This window comes from Lepidochelys kempii, chromosome 4 (genome assembly GCF_965140285.1).
Source record: "Lepidochelys kempii isolate rLepKem1 chromosome 4, rLepKem1.hap1, whole genome shotgun sequence".
In the NCBI taxonomy this organism is placed as follows: Eukaryota; Metazoa; Chordata; order Testudines; family Cheloniidae; genus Lepidochelys; species Lepidochelys kempii.
This window is the reverse complement of record NC_136383.1, coordinates 105662370-105677357: the sequence shown is the minus strand read 5'-3', so window position 1 is coordinate 105677357 and position 14988 is coordinate 105662370. Positions and strand designations below refer to the sequence as shown.

At 40.4% G+C, this 14988-nt stretch overlaps 1 protein-coding gene across 6 annotated transcripts in view; it reads left to right on the top strand.

The window, feature by feature from the left end:
* The window catches only part of TBC1D19 (TBC1 domain family member 19), a 112316-nt gene that overhangs the window by 52141 nt on the left and 45187 nt on the right, over positions 1-14988 (top strand). For all 6 annotated transcript variants that reach the window (XM_073342334.2, XM_073342335.2, XM_073342333.2 and 3 more), the window contains one exon: positions 6267-6379. In XM_073342334.2, the coding sequence (XP_073198435.1) occupies positions 6267-6379 (113 nt within the window). The remainder of the gene's footprint in view (positions 1-6266; positions 6380-14988) is intronic.

Sequence of the window (14988 nt, the reverse complement as noted above, 5' to 3'; positions counted from 1 at the left end):
ACTGAAGAAGGCTTGTGCCTCTAGCTAAGAGATTAAATTAGGCAGATCTGCTTTATATGCAGCCTATACTTGTCAAGTTCTGTATTGCTGTTTTTATATTTTTTTCTCACTTACTAAAGTAGGCTTCTTGAAAAAAGGCTTGTTTGCCACCAGTGCACTATGTGTTTTGGGCACAGATTCAAACCTTACTGAATTCAATGGGAGTCTTTTTATGGACTCCAGTAGACATTGGATCAGGCTTTTGGTCACCATCTATGACTTGGTTGTCACTGATAGATAGTCCCTACCTTCGTGTCAGTTGCACTATTGAGCTGAGGCTTTTTCTCTCCTACAGCCAGCATAACGCATCCCAGTTTATTAGTGAGGTTGTTTCTTGCCTCTGCAAAAAGTGATAAGATGGAAATACCTCAGTCATGTATATTGTTCTGTTCTCTGCTGAGGCTGTCTTCTTTTCCCAAGTTTTTGCATGTAGTTTGGCAGTATTTTATTTTTCCTTTTCTATCTAAGCATTTAGGAAGCCAAAAAAGGTGGAAAACAAAAAAACCCAAAGCCATGAGTGCACCACCTATTACAGAACTCTACAGGCCAAGAAAATATTTGTTAAAACAGAGACTTCCAGCAATTCTGGAACAGATGGCCCTTTGTTCACTTTGGACCAACTGGCCACATGATGTGTGTGTCCTTTTCTTGAACAAGATATTTTATCTAAGCAAGAGTTTTTGAAGAAGATTAGGAAACAGGCCAGCCAGCGAATGCAAAGAAGTCTGGTAGGTCTGAGTCTCTGACTCCTGACTGCAGCTGAACCAGACTTGTTCAGCTTCATTCAAGGATTTTGAATTGTATCCTTTTCTCTTCTCTTGTCTCATCACCTCACCTATTGATGTGAACCAGGCAGAGTTCATGAAGTACAGATCTGTTGCCTAGGTTTCCAGTGGGGACCGTTAGCATCTTGGGCTATTCCAGCACCCTGGGTCTCTTCACAGTCAGAGGAGGAAAGGAGGCATATCCTTTTAAGTTCAGTATCCAAATCTTCTTCCTGATTTCTCCCACCATATCACACAAGATGTATGGGAATAGTGACATACCTATCGTGAACTTCAGAGTCAGTAAAAGTTAGTAAAGCAAGAAGATTTTACTTTTCTAAGAAACTCCCCCCAGAATTGCATCTTATTTATTCATCTGTACAAAGGATACAGTGTGAAACTCGTATGTTCTACCCTGGTCACAATCTATTGAAGATATTTTAGCATTAATCATTAAGAAAGTTTCCCACCTACAGATTTTTCTAGCCACCAAGATGTGTCAGGCTTGTCTTGGTCTGGTCCACTTCAGTACCAGTCCCTACTCTTTGGCTTAGCTATGATTTTTGCATACTATTATCAAATTGGTCGTGATATTGGTAGCAGAATTCAGCAGTAGTATTTATGTAAGTCTATGCTCAATGGTCCGGACAAAGAAGATAGAGGCAGTCAACTTGTCTTCTGTGATAAATCATAAAAGCATATTCACTCTATCATAGAAGTGGGCACACTTTGGCCTACTAATACAGTATATTACGATTTAGTCATCTACTCAGAGACCTAATAGTGAAGTTGAGAAGTCCTTGCAAAAGCAATGTAGCAACCAAACCATTCATCAGCATGACTGCTAATTTGCTTCTTGAGGTTATTGATGTCTTTCCAGGACATGTGATGCTTTCCAAAGGGCATTCAGCCTGATGATCTGACATGAATGCTCTTTAGTTCCCACTACTCCCATGAAAGACATTCCTACACTGGAGGTGCAACTATGCACATACCTTCTGTAGGGATTACCCTTATAAATTGCAGAATAGCTAACAACTGACTCCAGTCACAGTTGGGAAGCCTGAGTGGGAAAATTGATAACCTGTTCAAAGTTGTGCACGTTAATGTGTTCAAACTGAAGGCTTTGAGATTCACAGCAAAGCCTGAAGCTTGTCTGCCAACAGCAATGCTACACATTCTGCTAAAAACTGACAACAATACAGTAATCGCTTCTGTCAAACTAAAGGGAAGCATGAAGAACAAAGAATTGACTGTACAGTACAAGGTTGAGCAGAAAGACCCCTGTTTAGCTCTGCTTGCTAATATCAATTGTCCTTCCAATGAGAACCCTCCTTTTAGAGGTACCATCCCATTGGCTGACTGTTGCATTAGGGCAAATCAGGGGAGTGTATGCTGCCCTTCAGGCTCCTACTTATCCTGGATGGTAAAGCTATCATGCCTAAACTGAAGCACCGTCCCAATCAAATGGCTACAATGCTAGTCCTTTTATTTGCATTAGAACTACATTCAGAGGACAGTTTTCAGAGAGGTGTGTTAGGTTTTTCAGATGCACAGCATTGGTCTTCCTTAATTAGCTTGTTGACTGTGGCTTAGGAATAGAAAGGGATACTTCCCACCCTTCACGTGGAAGCCCTCCATTGGTTGAGCTGCTGAATATTGCCCAGTAAGATGCAAGGTAAGACATGTGAAGAGAAGGAAATGGGTAATAACCCATGGGTGAAATTCTGGTCCCATTGTAGCCTTGGGGCCAGGAATCAACTATGTGTAAATTCAGAATAAGAAGCACAGTCCTGCTTACAAAATCCTCCTGATTTTGTGTGTATTTTTCAAAATAAATGTCCCAATGATCCCTTTTTGAGAGAGACAGCATCAAACAAATATTAGCAGCCCATTGCTCATGAGTAGCCGGGGAAAGAAGTAAGGTAAAATAAATGGATATCAGAGTCAAACTAAATACAGTGATTGTAAATGTTCGTTGAAATACATTTTCATATTTTATATAATGTACCTTTGATATTTGTACGCAATAAAAGAATACATATTTGTGGATGGAAATAAAGACTTGAGAAGCTCAGCTGGTAGAATCTTTGTTTGATGCAGGGACTTGACCTGGGTTGTGCTTTGTCTTTCCTCCATAGAATCATAGAATAGATTCACAGAATATCAGGGTTGGAAGGGACCTCAGGAGGTCATCTAGCCCAACGCCCTGCTCAAAGCAGGACCGATCCCCAATTAAATCATCCCAGCCAGGGCTTTGTCAAGCTTGACCTTAAAAACTTCTAAGGAAGGAGATTGCACCACCTCCCTAGGTAACGCATTCCAGTGTTTCACCACCCTCCTAGTGAAAAAGTTTTTCCGAATATCCAACCTAAATCTCCCCCACTGCAACTTGAGAGCATTACTCCTTGTTCTGTCATCTGCTACCACTGAGAACAGTCTAGATCCATCCTCTTTGGAACCCCCTTTCACGTAGTTGAAAGCAGCTATCAAATCCCCCCTCATTCTTCTCTTCTGAAGACTAAACATCCCCAGTTCCCTCAGCCTCTCCTCATAAGTCATGTGTTGCAGTCCCCTAATCATTTTTGTTGCCCTCCGCTGGACTCTTTCCAATTTTTCCACATCCTTCTTGTAGTGTGGGGCCCAAAGCTGGACACAGTACTCCAGATGAGGCCTCACCAATGTCGAATAGAGGGGAACGATTATGTCCCTCAATCTGCTGGCTATGCCCCTACTTATACATCCCAAAATGCCACTGGCCTTCTTGGCAACAAGGGCCCACTGTTGACTCATATCCAGCTTCTCGTCCACTGTAACCCCTAGGTCCTTTTCTGCAGAACTGCTGCCGAGCCATTTGGTCCCTAGTCTGTAGCGGTGCATTGGATTCTTCCGTCCTAAGTGCAGAGTCCTGCACTTATCCTTGCTGAACCTCATCCGATTTCTTTTGGCTCAATCCTCCAATTTGTCTAGGTCCCTCTGTATCCTGTCCCTACCCTCCAGCGTATCTACCTCTCCTCCCAGTTTAGTGTCATCTGCAAACTTGCTGAGGGTGCAATCCACACCATCCTCCAGATCATTTATGAAGATATTGAACAAAACCGGCCCCAGGACCGACCCTTGGGGCACTCCACTTGATACCGGCTTCCAACTAGACATGGAGCCATTGATCACTACCCTTTGAGCCCGACAATCTAGCCAGCTTTCTATCCACCTAATAGTCCATTCATCCAGCCCATAGTTCTTTAACTTGCTGTCAAGAATACTGTGGGAGACCGTGTCAAAAGCTTTGCTAAAGTCAAGGAACAACACGTCCACTGCTTTCCCTTCATCCACAGAGCCAGCTATCTCATCATAGAAGGCAATTAGATTAGTCAGGCATGACTTGCCCTTGGCAATCCATGCTGACTGTTCCTGATCACTTTCCTCTCCTCTAAGTGCTTCAGAATTGATTCCTTGAGGACTTGCTCCATGATTTTTCCAGGGACTGAGGTGAGGCTGACTGGCCTGTAGTTCCCAGGATCCTCCTCCTTCCCTTTTTTAAAGATTGGCACTACATTATCCTTTTTCCAGTCGTCCGGGACTTCCCTGGATTGCCATGAGTTTTGAAAGATAATGGCCAATGGCTCTGCAATCACATCCGCCAACTCCTTTAGCACTCTCAGATGCAACTCATCCGGCCCCATGGACTTGTGCACGTCCAGCTTTTTTAAATAGTCCCGAACCACTTCTTTCTCCACAGAGGGCTGGTCACCTCCTCCCCGTGCTGTGCTGCCCAGTGCAGTAGTCTGGGAGCTGACCTTGTTCATGAAGACAGAGGCAAAAAAAGCATTGAGTACATTAGCTTTTTCCACCTCCTCTGTCAGTAGGTTGCCTCCCTCATTCAGTAAGGGGCCCACACTTTCCTTGGCTTTCTTCTTGTTGCTAACATACCTGAAAAAACCCTTCTTGTTACTCTTGCTAGCTGCAACTCCAGGTGTGATTTGGCCTTCCTGATTTCACTCCTGCATGCCTGAGCAATATTTTTATACTCCTCCCTGGTTATTTGTCCAATCTTTCACTTCTTGTAAGCTTCTTTTTTGTATTTAAGATCAGTAAGGATTTCACTGTTAAGCCAAGCTGGTTGCCTGCCGTATTTACTATTCTTTCTACACATTGGGATGGTTTGTCCCTGTAACCTCAATAAGGATTCTTTAAAATACAGCCAGCTCTCCTGGACTCCTTTCCCCCTCATGTTGTTCTCCCAGGGGATCTTGCCCATCAGTTTTCTGAGGGAGTCACAGTCTGCTTTTCTGAAGTCCAGGGTCCATATTCTGCTTCTTTCCTTTTTTCCTTGTGTCAGGATCCTGAACTTGACCATCTCATGGTCACTGCCTCCCAGGTTCCCATCCACTTTTGCTTCCCCTACTAATTCTTCCTGGTTTGTGAGCAGCAGGTCAAGAAGAGCTCTGCCCCTAGTTCGTTCCTCCAGCACTTGCACCAGGAAATTGTCCCCTACAATTTCCAAAAACTTCTTGGATTGTCTGTGCACCGCTGTATTGCTCTCTCAGCAGGTATCAGGGGTGATTGAAGTCTCCCATGAGAACCAGGGCATGCGGATCTAGTAACTTCTGCGAGTTGCCGGAAGAAAGCCTCGTCCACCTCATCCCCCTGGTCCGGTGAGTCTCTAGTAGACTCCCACCACGAAGTCACCCTTGTTGCTCACACTTCTAAACTTAATCCAGAGACACTCAGGTTTTTCTGCAGTTTCATACTTGAGCTCTGAGCAGTCATACTGCTCTCTTACATACAGTGCAACTCCCCCACCTTTTCTGCCCTGCCTGTCCTTCCTGAACAGTTTATATCCATCCATGACAGTACCCCAGTCATGTGAGTTATCCCACCAAGTCTCTGTTGTTCCAATCACATCATAATTCCTTTACTTTGCCAGGACTTCCAGTTCTCCCTGCTTGTTTCCCAGGCTTCGTGCATTTGTGTATAGGCACTTGAAATAACCTGCTGATCGCCCCTCTTTCTCAGTATGAGGCAGGAGCCCTCCCCTCTCACGTGCTCCTGCTCATGCTTCCTTCCGGTATCCCACTTACCTCAGGGCTTTGGTCTCCTTCCCCCGGTGAACGTAGTTTAAAGCCCTCCTCACTAGGTTAGCCAGCCTGCTTGCGAAGATGCTCTTCCCTCTCTTCGTTAGGTGAAGCCCATCTCTGCCTAGCACTCCTCCTTCTTGGAACACCATCCATGGTCAAAGAATCCAAAGCCTTCTCTCCAACACCACCTGCATAGCCATTCGTTGACTTCCACGATTCGACAGTCTCTACCCAGGCCTTTTCCTTCCACAGGGAGGATGGATAAGAATACTTTCAGTATTTAAAAAAGTGTGTGTAGTTAAAACTTTTAAAAATGACATGACAATTTCTGGAAATGTATGATTATGTATGTTATGTAAATTCATGGCATCTACATATTTTGCAGTTTTAACAGAACAAGATAGTGCTGCAGCCCAACAGTATGTCCGTCAGGGGTGTCCAACAGCACTCCGAGCTGAATTATGGGCACTCATTCTGAATATTTCTAATCAGCCTGAGGTAAGGGGCAAACCAGGTTAAAATCAGATGAAAATACAACTGGCTATTGAAAAAGCATATGTATGTTTGTTAGTAATGTTTTGCCAATTTTAATCTGTTTTGTCACATAAGTAAACATTTGAAGACTACCATATGGATTTTTCAAATGTTTAGACTTGTACGGTTAGTTTGCCATTTTATAATAATTATATTTGTAGACTTAAATCGTGTGTGTGTGTGTGTGTGTGTGTTTAGTGTGCCTGGAAAACGAAAGCCTACATGCATGGATACAATCATTCCCACTTCCACCAAAACTCATTGTGTGACCAATCAGGTCAGAAGTATTGTGCAGTAAATAAATCAGCCTTGATGAGTGTATGCGTGGGTTAAGACCCAAACCTATAATATAATTAATTCTCCTTATTCATTATATAAAATAGTGGTTGGTGTGGAAGAAGTATTAAGCCAAGCATAGTGGTGAATCAGTCTATTTAGACAAAGTGGGTGGTGTATTATAGAAATTGGGAAGTTCTAGTCCGTAATCTGGTTTAATCCATGTGAATGATATTAGAATGTTTCTGTTTATAGGCTGTGTCCAATGTGAAGATGTTGAAATCTGCTGAAAATAGTAGGATGGGACATGGAATATGTGTGTTTAATCTTCATGAAAGACATGGGGTGAGAAGTTAGCTGATAAGGAGAGAAGGAAATTCAGAATAGTTTTAGGTTTCAGAGTAGCAGCCGTGTTAGTCTGTATCAGCAAAAAGAAAAGGCGTACTTGTGGCACCTTAGAGACTAACACATTTATTTGAGCATAAGCTTTCGTGAGCTACAGCTCACTTCATTGATGCATCCGATGAAGTGAGCTGTAGCTCACAAAAGCTTATGCTCAAATAAATGTATTAGTCTCTAAGGTGCCACAAGTCCTCCTTTTCTTTTTGAGAATAGTTTTAGGTATCTTGCATGAGTTTTGCAAAGTGCAGCTGTGAAGCAAAGTTAAGGTTTTAAATACAGAGCTGAGGTTCAAAAAGAATTTTGAATGTTTGTTTTTAAGTAGTCAACAATGTAGACAAACACTTTAGAAACATCACAAAATTTAGGCTAGGGCTTTGTGACCTTAGCTGTAAATTGATATAGATTTATATTTTATTTATGAATTACCAAAATATCTTTATTAATGGTCTAGTTTGAGTGGTAGTGTGGACACTCTAATCTTGTGCCAATCACTTTGTAAGACACAATAGGACACAATCTTTTTTTTTAATTTATGTATCTGTAATTCTAAATTAATATATACATTTTATGCATATACCTTACATGTATGAATTAAGGAACCAACGTGTGTACTGTCCTCTCATCCCTTTGCCCAACATTATTTGCCATAGCATCCTGTATTTCTTATTTAATGTCGGCCCTGATACTAGGAAATACTTAGGCACATTCTTAGCTTTATGCAGCATGACTAGTCCCATTGAAGTCAATAGGGTTATTCACATGTTCTTAACTTTATGTGTAAGTCTTTGCAGAATTGGAGCTTTATATTGTAAACTCACTTGGACAGGAACCATGCATACCAATGGTGGCATTCACAATTGCTAATGATATAATATTGCACTTTTGTATCTTTGAAGATATGCAGTCATATGGCTGTAATTGAGGGACAGTGATAACTGACAATTAGAAAGTTACTTCGTTTATGAGATCTTAGCCATTGTTAATGAAATGTACACCTTTTTATATTTTCAGGAACTGTAAGTTTTACATTGGCAGCAAACCTTAAACGTTAGTGCTAAGAAAAACAGTCAACAAATGGACTTTTTAAAATCCAACTACAGATGTTTCGTCTAGTGATAAAAACACTTAGTTCAGACCTTCATGAAGAAACAGTCTAGGCATTTGTTTACAGTGAATAACAGATTAAATTCCCTTTAGATAAAAAAGCCCTGCTAAAGTAATAATGAAAATATTATACAACATATTTGTGATGCTTAATGCTAGATGTGAGTTCTTCTGAATTATTCTGACAGCTGAAGTCTGAGGTTTCTCTCTTTGACAGTAACCAGATTAGAAATATGAAATTCATTTTGTTGTTTTCATTGCACATCTGTCTACATTCTCTTGAGCACTTCATATATTAAAGGTATGTTTGTCTTAGTATGCAAAGTAAAATAACTGAATTAAAGATCAAATCTTCTATTTTGATAAATTAAGGGGAAAGCATTTATTAAGAAAAAAAGGAATAGTAAGATATTCCATATTTTTTTAATTCAGGTATGACATGACACACTTTTTGAAAACTGACTGCTTAGAAAAAAGTTCCAACCCAGTTAGAAAAATTCTCAAATGTTTCTCTTTGAATAAAATAACCAGTATCTCAGTGCTTATAACTTTTTAAAGCCATGCTAGTATTTTTCTAAAAAAATTGGCATAGTTTGTTTGATTATTAATTTCTCTTTATGTAGCATTCACAGAGGAAAGGTGGATTCTGGAAGCAGTGCCCCTTGTTCTTAGGCACTCAAAAGCTATTGATAGAAAAATTAGTAGACAAATTAGTATAGGGGAAAGGAAAGAATAGGCAATGGATATACAAGATAATTTGATTCACCAGTCTCTAAGGTGCCACAAGTACTCCTTTTTCTTTTTGCGGATACAAACTAACACGGCTGCTACTCTGAAACGTGCAATTGAAGTTGGTCTTCAAGAGGCACTTAAAAGTAGAGAGGGTTGGAGCCTTGTGGATGAGCTAATGGAGGTAATACCATGCATGCATATGGTGCTGAGTGGAAGAAGGCACTGTGATGATTATGCAAGAAGCTAACAAATGGCTGAATGTGGATGGCAATGCTGGTGGAGCTGTGGGTGCTGAGGTTTAGGAAGAGGATGTTAAGAATCTTGAGAAAGGAGGATAAGTAGGCAGGATAAAGTTATGCAGAGCTTTAAAGGTGTAGACAAGAAGCTTAAATTTGATGCAGTAATGGATGGTGAGCCAGTTGGAGGTATTAAGAGATGGGACTGAAATGATCAAATCAATGAACAAAACAGATTACTTTAGTCTTAATCTTACTACTTGTGGTGCTAAATAGTGTGCATTCCAGATCATGATTTTTCTAGTACACTAACCTGAAAACTACTACTTTTATGATCAAGTAGCTTTCTGGACGTTTATTTTTTTCTTGTTGTGTATATAATAAGCATTTTTGTATCCTAGTTTGATGGCTGCCATCTTGACTAGTGTACCAAGGATTGAATGAGAGACCTTCACAGCTGAAAGCATGAATGTATACAGTTTGAGCTTTAAGAGCTAGACTCTCAAACAGAGAGTTTTAACAGACCCATATCTGTGGTTGGTCATAAAGGGTGACATAGAACACACGCTCACTAGTGGGTTTAAAACAGCACCATGTTATGATGTGCATATCCATAAACTGAAATACTAATCATATGTCATCTTTCATAAACACAGACTTAATCATTTCTTGACCTATGGTAATCCAAGACTCTTTTTACCCTGACATTTTATTACTGTAAAAAAGTGTTTATGTGGCTGCTCATTGGCATATATTGTGCAAAGGTGAAATAAGGTGTTTAGTAAAACTATGCACTTTTCCAAGTAACTGATTTTGTATATGCTTTAATGGTTTATCCAGCACTACTTTCTCATTCTCTGCTTGTTCATTACTGAATTATATGGTTGCAATAGTTTTTCCTCTCTAATGCGTGTCATTTGGCATTTACACTTTTCTAGACTTGCAGATTTACAACAGACTGTATACGTCTATAAATCTAATATAGGTCAGTAAATTTCCTTTGTTAGAAGTTGAAAGGCGGAGTTGGCTGGTGTGTGTGTGAGAGCATCAAGATATGGTAGTTTGAGAGATTGTGTTTAAATAAAGCTCAGGTAAAAAAACCAATCTACAGTATCATACGCAAAGATACAAGCAGTGTGCTTACGTGATGGTGTTGAGTAATAAACTGTTAGCTCTATGCTGCAGAATTATTTAGGAATATATAAGTACACTGTCTGGAAATGAATTGCTTATTAGTCTTTTATGTTGAGTTGTACAGGAAATTACACACACACACACACACACACAGAAAAAACTGTTAAAAGAATGTTATTAAGGTGGCAAAGCTTCTGATCCCACTGATGAGTCAGGTGGGTGTCAGTATGATGTCACATGATGGAATTTCTGCGGTTTTAGTTTGCTTTTTTTAAAAACTTCAAAAACTGCACTCACACAAACTCTATGCTAAAAAGAACATTCTTCAGGTTGTAAAGTCAAGTTCTCAAAAGTTGGGAAATGCCAGAAATAATGTTGCCTGTGCAAGCTTAATTTGGCTCCCTTATGTGTATGCATTGTGATGCAGTCTTTAATTTAATTCAGAAAAGAACTAGATAAATTAATGGAGGATAGGACCATCAATGGCTATTAGCCAGGATGGGCAGGAATGGTGTCCCTAGCCTCTGCTTGCCAGAAGCTGGGAATGAGCGACAGGGGATGGACCACTTGATGATTACCTGTTCGCTCCCTCTGAGGCACCTGGCATTGGCCACTGTCGGAAGACGGGATACTGGCTAGATGGACCTTTGGTCTGACCCAGTCTGGCCGTTCTTATGTTCCTAATTTGCAAAAAATGAGCAAATACTGTTTTTTCATATACTATAGTGATGAGCACCACAGACAAAGTATACTGGCCAAAGAGCTTGGGAAGTTGGTTTAACTAGAACATCAACAGAACTCTTTTTTTTTTTTTCTGGTATATTCTGCAGTTCCTCTATGGGGCTTTGCCAAGATAGCTGTACTGGAAATACCATTGTAGTGTTGACTAGCTTTAAGGGTATGTCTATGCTGCAATTAAACACCCGCAGCTGGTCCCCACGAGGGGGGAGGATCCCAGAGCCTGGACTACAGCCCAAACCCAAACATCTACACTACAGTTAAATAGCTCCATAGCCCGAGTCCTGCTAGCCTGAGTCAGCTGACATGGGCCAGCCACAGGTGTTCAACTGCAGTATAGACATACCCTACATGGGGAAACAGAGAGATCAGTAAGCGAAGAGAAGGAACTATGTAAGATCTTGCCAGGCACTTAAAATTTTGGGAATAAGGAATCTAACAAGTATTGCAGGTGAAAAGTACATGACCTAGTGCACTGCGAGAAGTCAAGGGAATAAATTGGCAAAGAGCTGGCCTGCAACATCACAGCCTAGAGCAGAGATGTTCTTCCTGCTGAGAGGCATAGGGAAATTTGAGCTCCAACCACATTACAGCTAGTAACAGAAAAGCATGCAAGTGATACCAAAAGAACTCACTGACTTTATTTTGCAGTTCACCATTGCAGAATGGAGAATTCATGATCAATGAGAAATCAGAAATACCACTCCTAGAGTGGACAGGATCATTCTGGCACAGGAGGAAAAATATAAAATATATAGTTGATTGCAAACACTAATAGTTGAAATACTTCAATGAGTCAGGTTTCAGAGTAGCAGCCGTGTTAGTCTGTATCAGCAAAAAGAACAGGAGTACTTGTGGCACCTTAGAGACTAACAAATTTATTTGAGCATAAGCTTTCGTGAGCTACAGCTCACTTCATCGGGATGTCTTTTATAACTTTGTTTGGTGGAAAATTCTTTGTTACAGCAAAGTGTTTAGAATAACTAATTTTGTACTAGAAAACTGCTAAAAACCTTCCCCTTAAACTTCGTCTAGATATGATACCTGTGGACACAAGGAAAGGAATTCTCATGTTTGATAAATGTGGCCTTTTTTACACAAGGAAGAATTGGGAGTACGTTCCACAGAAGAAGGCTTGCAGAGATTTTTCTCCTATCCTTCTCTCTCTCCCACCTTGTCCCCCAAGCCTGTGGGTTTTTTAATGGAAAGAGGCAGTCAGTACTATGATCTTTATAGTAGATAATTCATTTGTTAAAATATTTATCTTTCGTGAAATATGGTCTGTCTTCCTATTCTATCTCCTTTGTGTTTCACTTTAACAGAGATTTCTCAAGCTATTTATATGAGCTCTTAAAAATTAAGTAATCATCAGTATTAGTTTCAGAGTAACAGCCGTGTTAGTCTGTATTCGCAAAAAGAAAAGGAGTACTTGTGGCACCTTAGAGACTAACCAATTTATTTGAGCATGAGCTTTCGTGAGCTACAGCTCACTTCATCGGATGCATACCGTGGAAACTGCAGCAGACTTTATATATACACAGAGAATATGAAACAATACCTCCTCCCACCCCACTGTCCTGCTGGTAATAGCTTATCTAAAGTGATCATCAAGTTGGGCCATTTCCAGCACAAATCCAGGTTTTCTCACCCTTCACCCCCCCCACACAAATTCACTCTCCTGCTGGTGATAGCCCATCCAAAGTGACAACTCTTTACACAATGTGCATGATAATCAAGTTGGGCCATTTCCTGCACAAATCCAGGTTCTCTCACCCCCTCACCCCCCTCCCAAAAACCACACACACAAACTCACTATCCTGCTGGTAATAGCTCATCCAAAGTGACCATTCTCCCTACAATGTGCATGACAATCAAGGTGGGCCATTTCCAGCACAAATCCAGGTTTTCTCACATCCCCCCCACCCCCATACACACACAAACTCACTCTCCTGCTGGTAATAGCTCATCCAAACTGACCACTCTCCAAGTTTAAATCCAAGTTAAACCAGAACATCTGGGGGGGGGGGTAGGAAAAAACAAGAGGAAATAGGCTACTTTGCATAATGACTTAGCCACTCCCAGTCTCTATTTAAGCCTAAATTAATAGTATCCAATTTGCAATTGCATTCCAATTCAGCAGTTTCTCGCTGGAGTCTGGATTTGAAGTTTTTTTGTTTTAAGATAGCGACCTTCATGTCTGTGATTGCGTGACCAGAGAGATTGAAGTGTTCTCCGACTGGTTTATGAATGTTATAATTCTTGACATCTGATTTGTGTCCATTTATTCTTTTACGTAGAGACTGTCCAGTTTGACCAATGTACATGGCAGAGGGGCATTGCTGGCACATGATGGCATATATCACATTGGTGGATGTGCAGGTGAACGAGCCTCTGATAGTGTGGCTGATGTTATTAGGCCCCGTGATGGTGTCCCCTGAATAGATATGTGGGCACAATTGGCAACGGGCTTTGTTGCAAGGATAAGTTCCTGGGTTAGTGGTTCTGTTGTGTGGTATGTGGTTGTTGGTGAGTATTTGCTTCAGGTTGCGGGGCTGTCTGTAGGCAAGGACTGGCCTGTCTCCCAAGATTTGTGAGAGTGTTGGGTCATCCTTTAGGATAGGTTGTAGATCCTTAATAATGCGTTGGAGGGGTTTTAGTTGGGGGCTGAAGGTGACGGCTAGTGGCGTTCTGTTATTTTCTTTGTTAGGCCTGTCCTGTAGTAGGTAACTTCTGGGAACTCTTCTGGCTCTATCAATCTGTTTCTTTACTTCTGCAGGTGGGTATTGTAGTTGTAAGAAAGCTTGACAGAGATCTTGTAGGTGTTTGTCTCTGTCTGAGGGGTTGGAGCAAATGCGGTTGTATCGCAGAGCTTGGCTGTAGACGATGGATCGTGTGGTGTGGTCAGGGTGAAAGCTGCACACCAGCAGGACAGTGGGGTGGGAGGAGGTATTGTTTCATATTCTCTGTGTATATATAAAGTCTGCTGCAGTTTCCACGGTATGCATCCGATGAAGTGAGCTGTAGCTCACGAAAGCTCATGCTCAAATAAATTGGTTAGTCTCTAAGGTGCCACAAGTACTCCTTTTCTTCATCAGTATTAGTGACATTCTTGTGGTTGTAGCATTAAGGCCAAAATGTGTAAATTGTCTAGGTTGAAAATTAAGTTATCTAATGTTTGTAACGTTCTTGTAGATCCTTTAATGGAAAGTGCTACAGAAAAGCTAATTGGGTAAAATAACAATTTTACATGATTTTGCTTCACACTGAGCAGGCTGGAACTATGCTTTGTTTCTTAATTTAGATCTAATTTTGTTTTAATGTAATTGTTTTAAAAACCCATAGTGTTGATTTTTAATTTAATCTCCAGTGTTTTAATAGTGAGCGTGCCTGGTTCTGGACCAGATAATGTCTAATACAATTTTTCATTAGAATATCTGTTTCTTTTCTCAAAGGATGTTTAAAATCTTCCTTTTCTGTATACTATGTCTGAATCCTGATTAAAATTAATTATATTCTGGAAAGGAGGATGCTTTCTAAAATTATCACAGAAGGCTGTGATTTTTTTTAAACTGGCATTACTGATTTTCTTCACATTTAAACAAACAAAAACAGAAACATTACAAAATTGTATTAAATATATTTGTTATGCTTAAGATTAAGGAATAGCTCATTAGTTTAAGTGAAACTTCCATTTAGATTATTTTATTTTTACAGCTTTCTGAAGCGTAGACTGTTCAGCTACCATGAAGGTTTCTTAGTGTCTTTTCTAAATTGTAATTTATACAAAACTGCAGTTTGCTGTGCTTAATTAAATAATACAAACTGCCCTTCAAGTCCAGAGATAGGAAGCTAATAAATATTTTAATTAAAAGTAAACCATTAACATTCTAATCATGATGCAATATAATGCCATAAACAAAGCTTAAAACTCAAAACAGTCATAAAAAACTC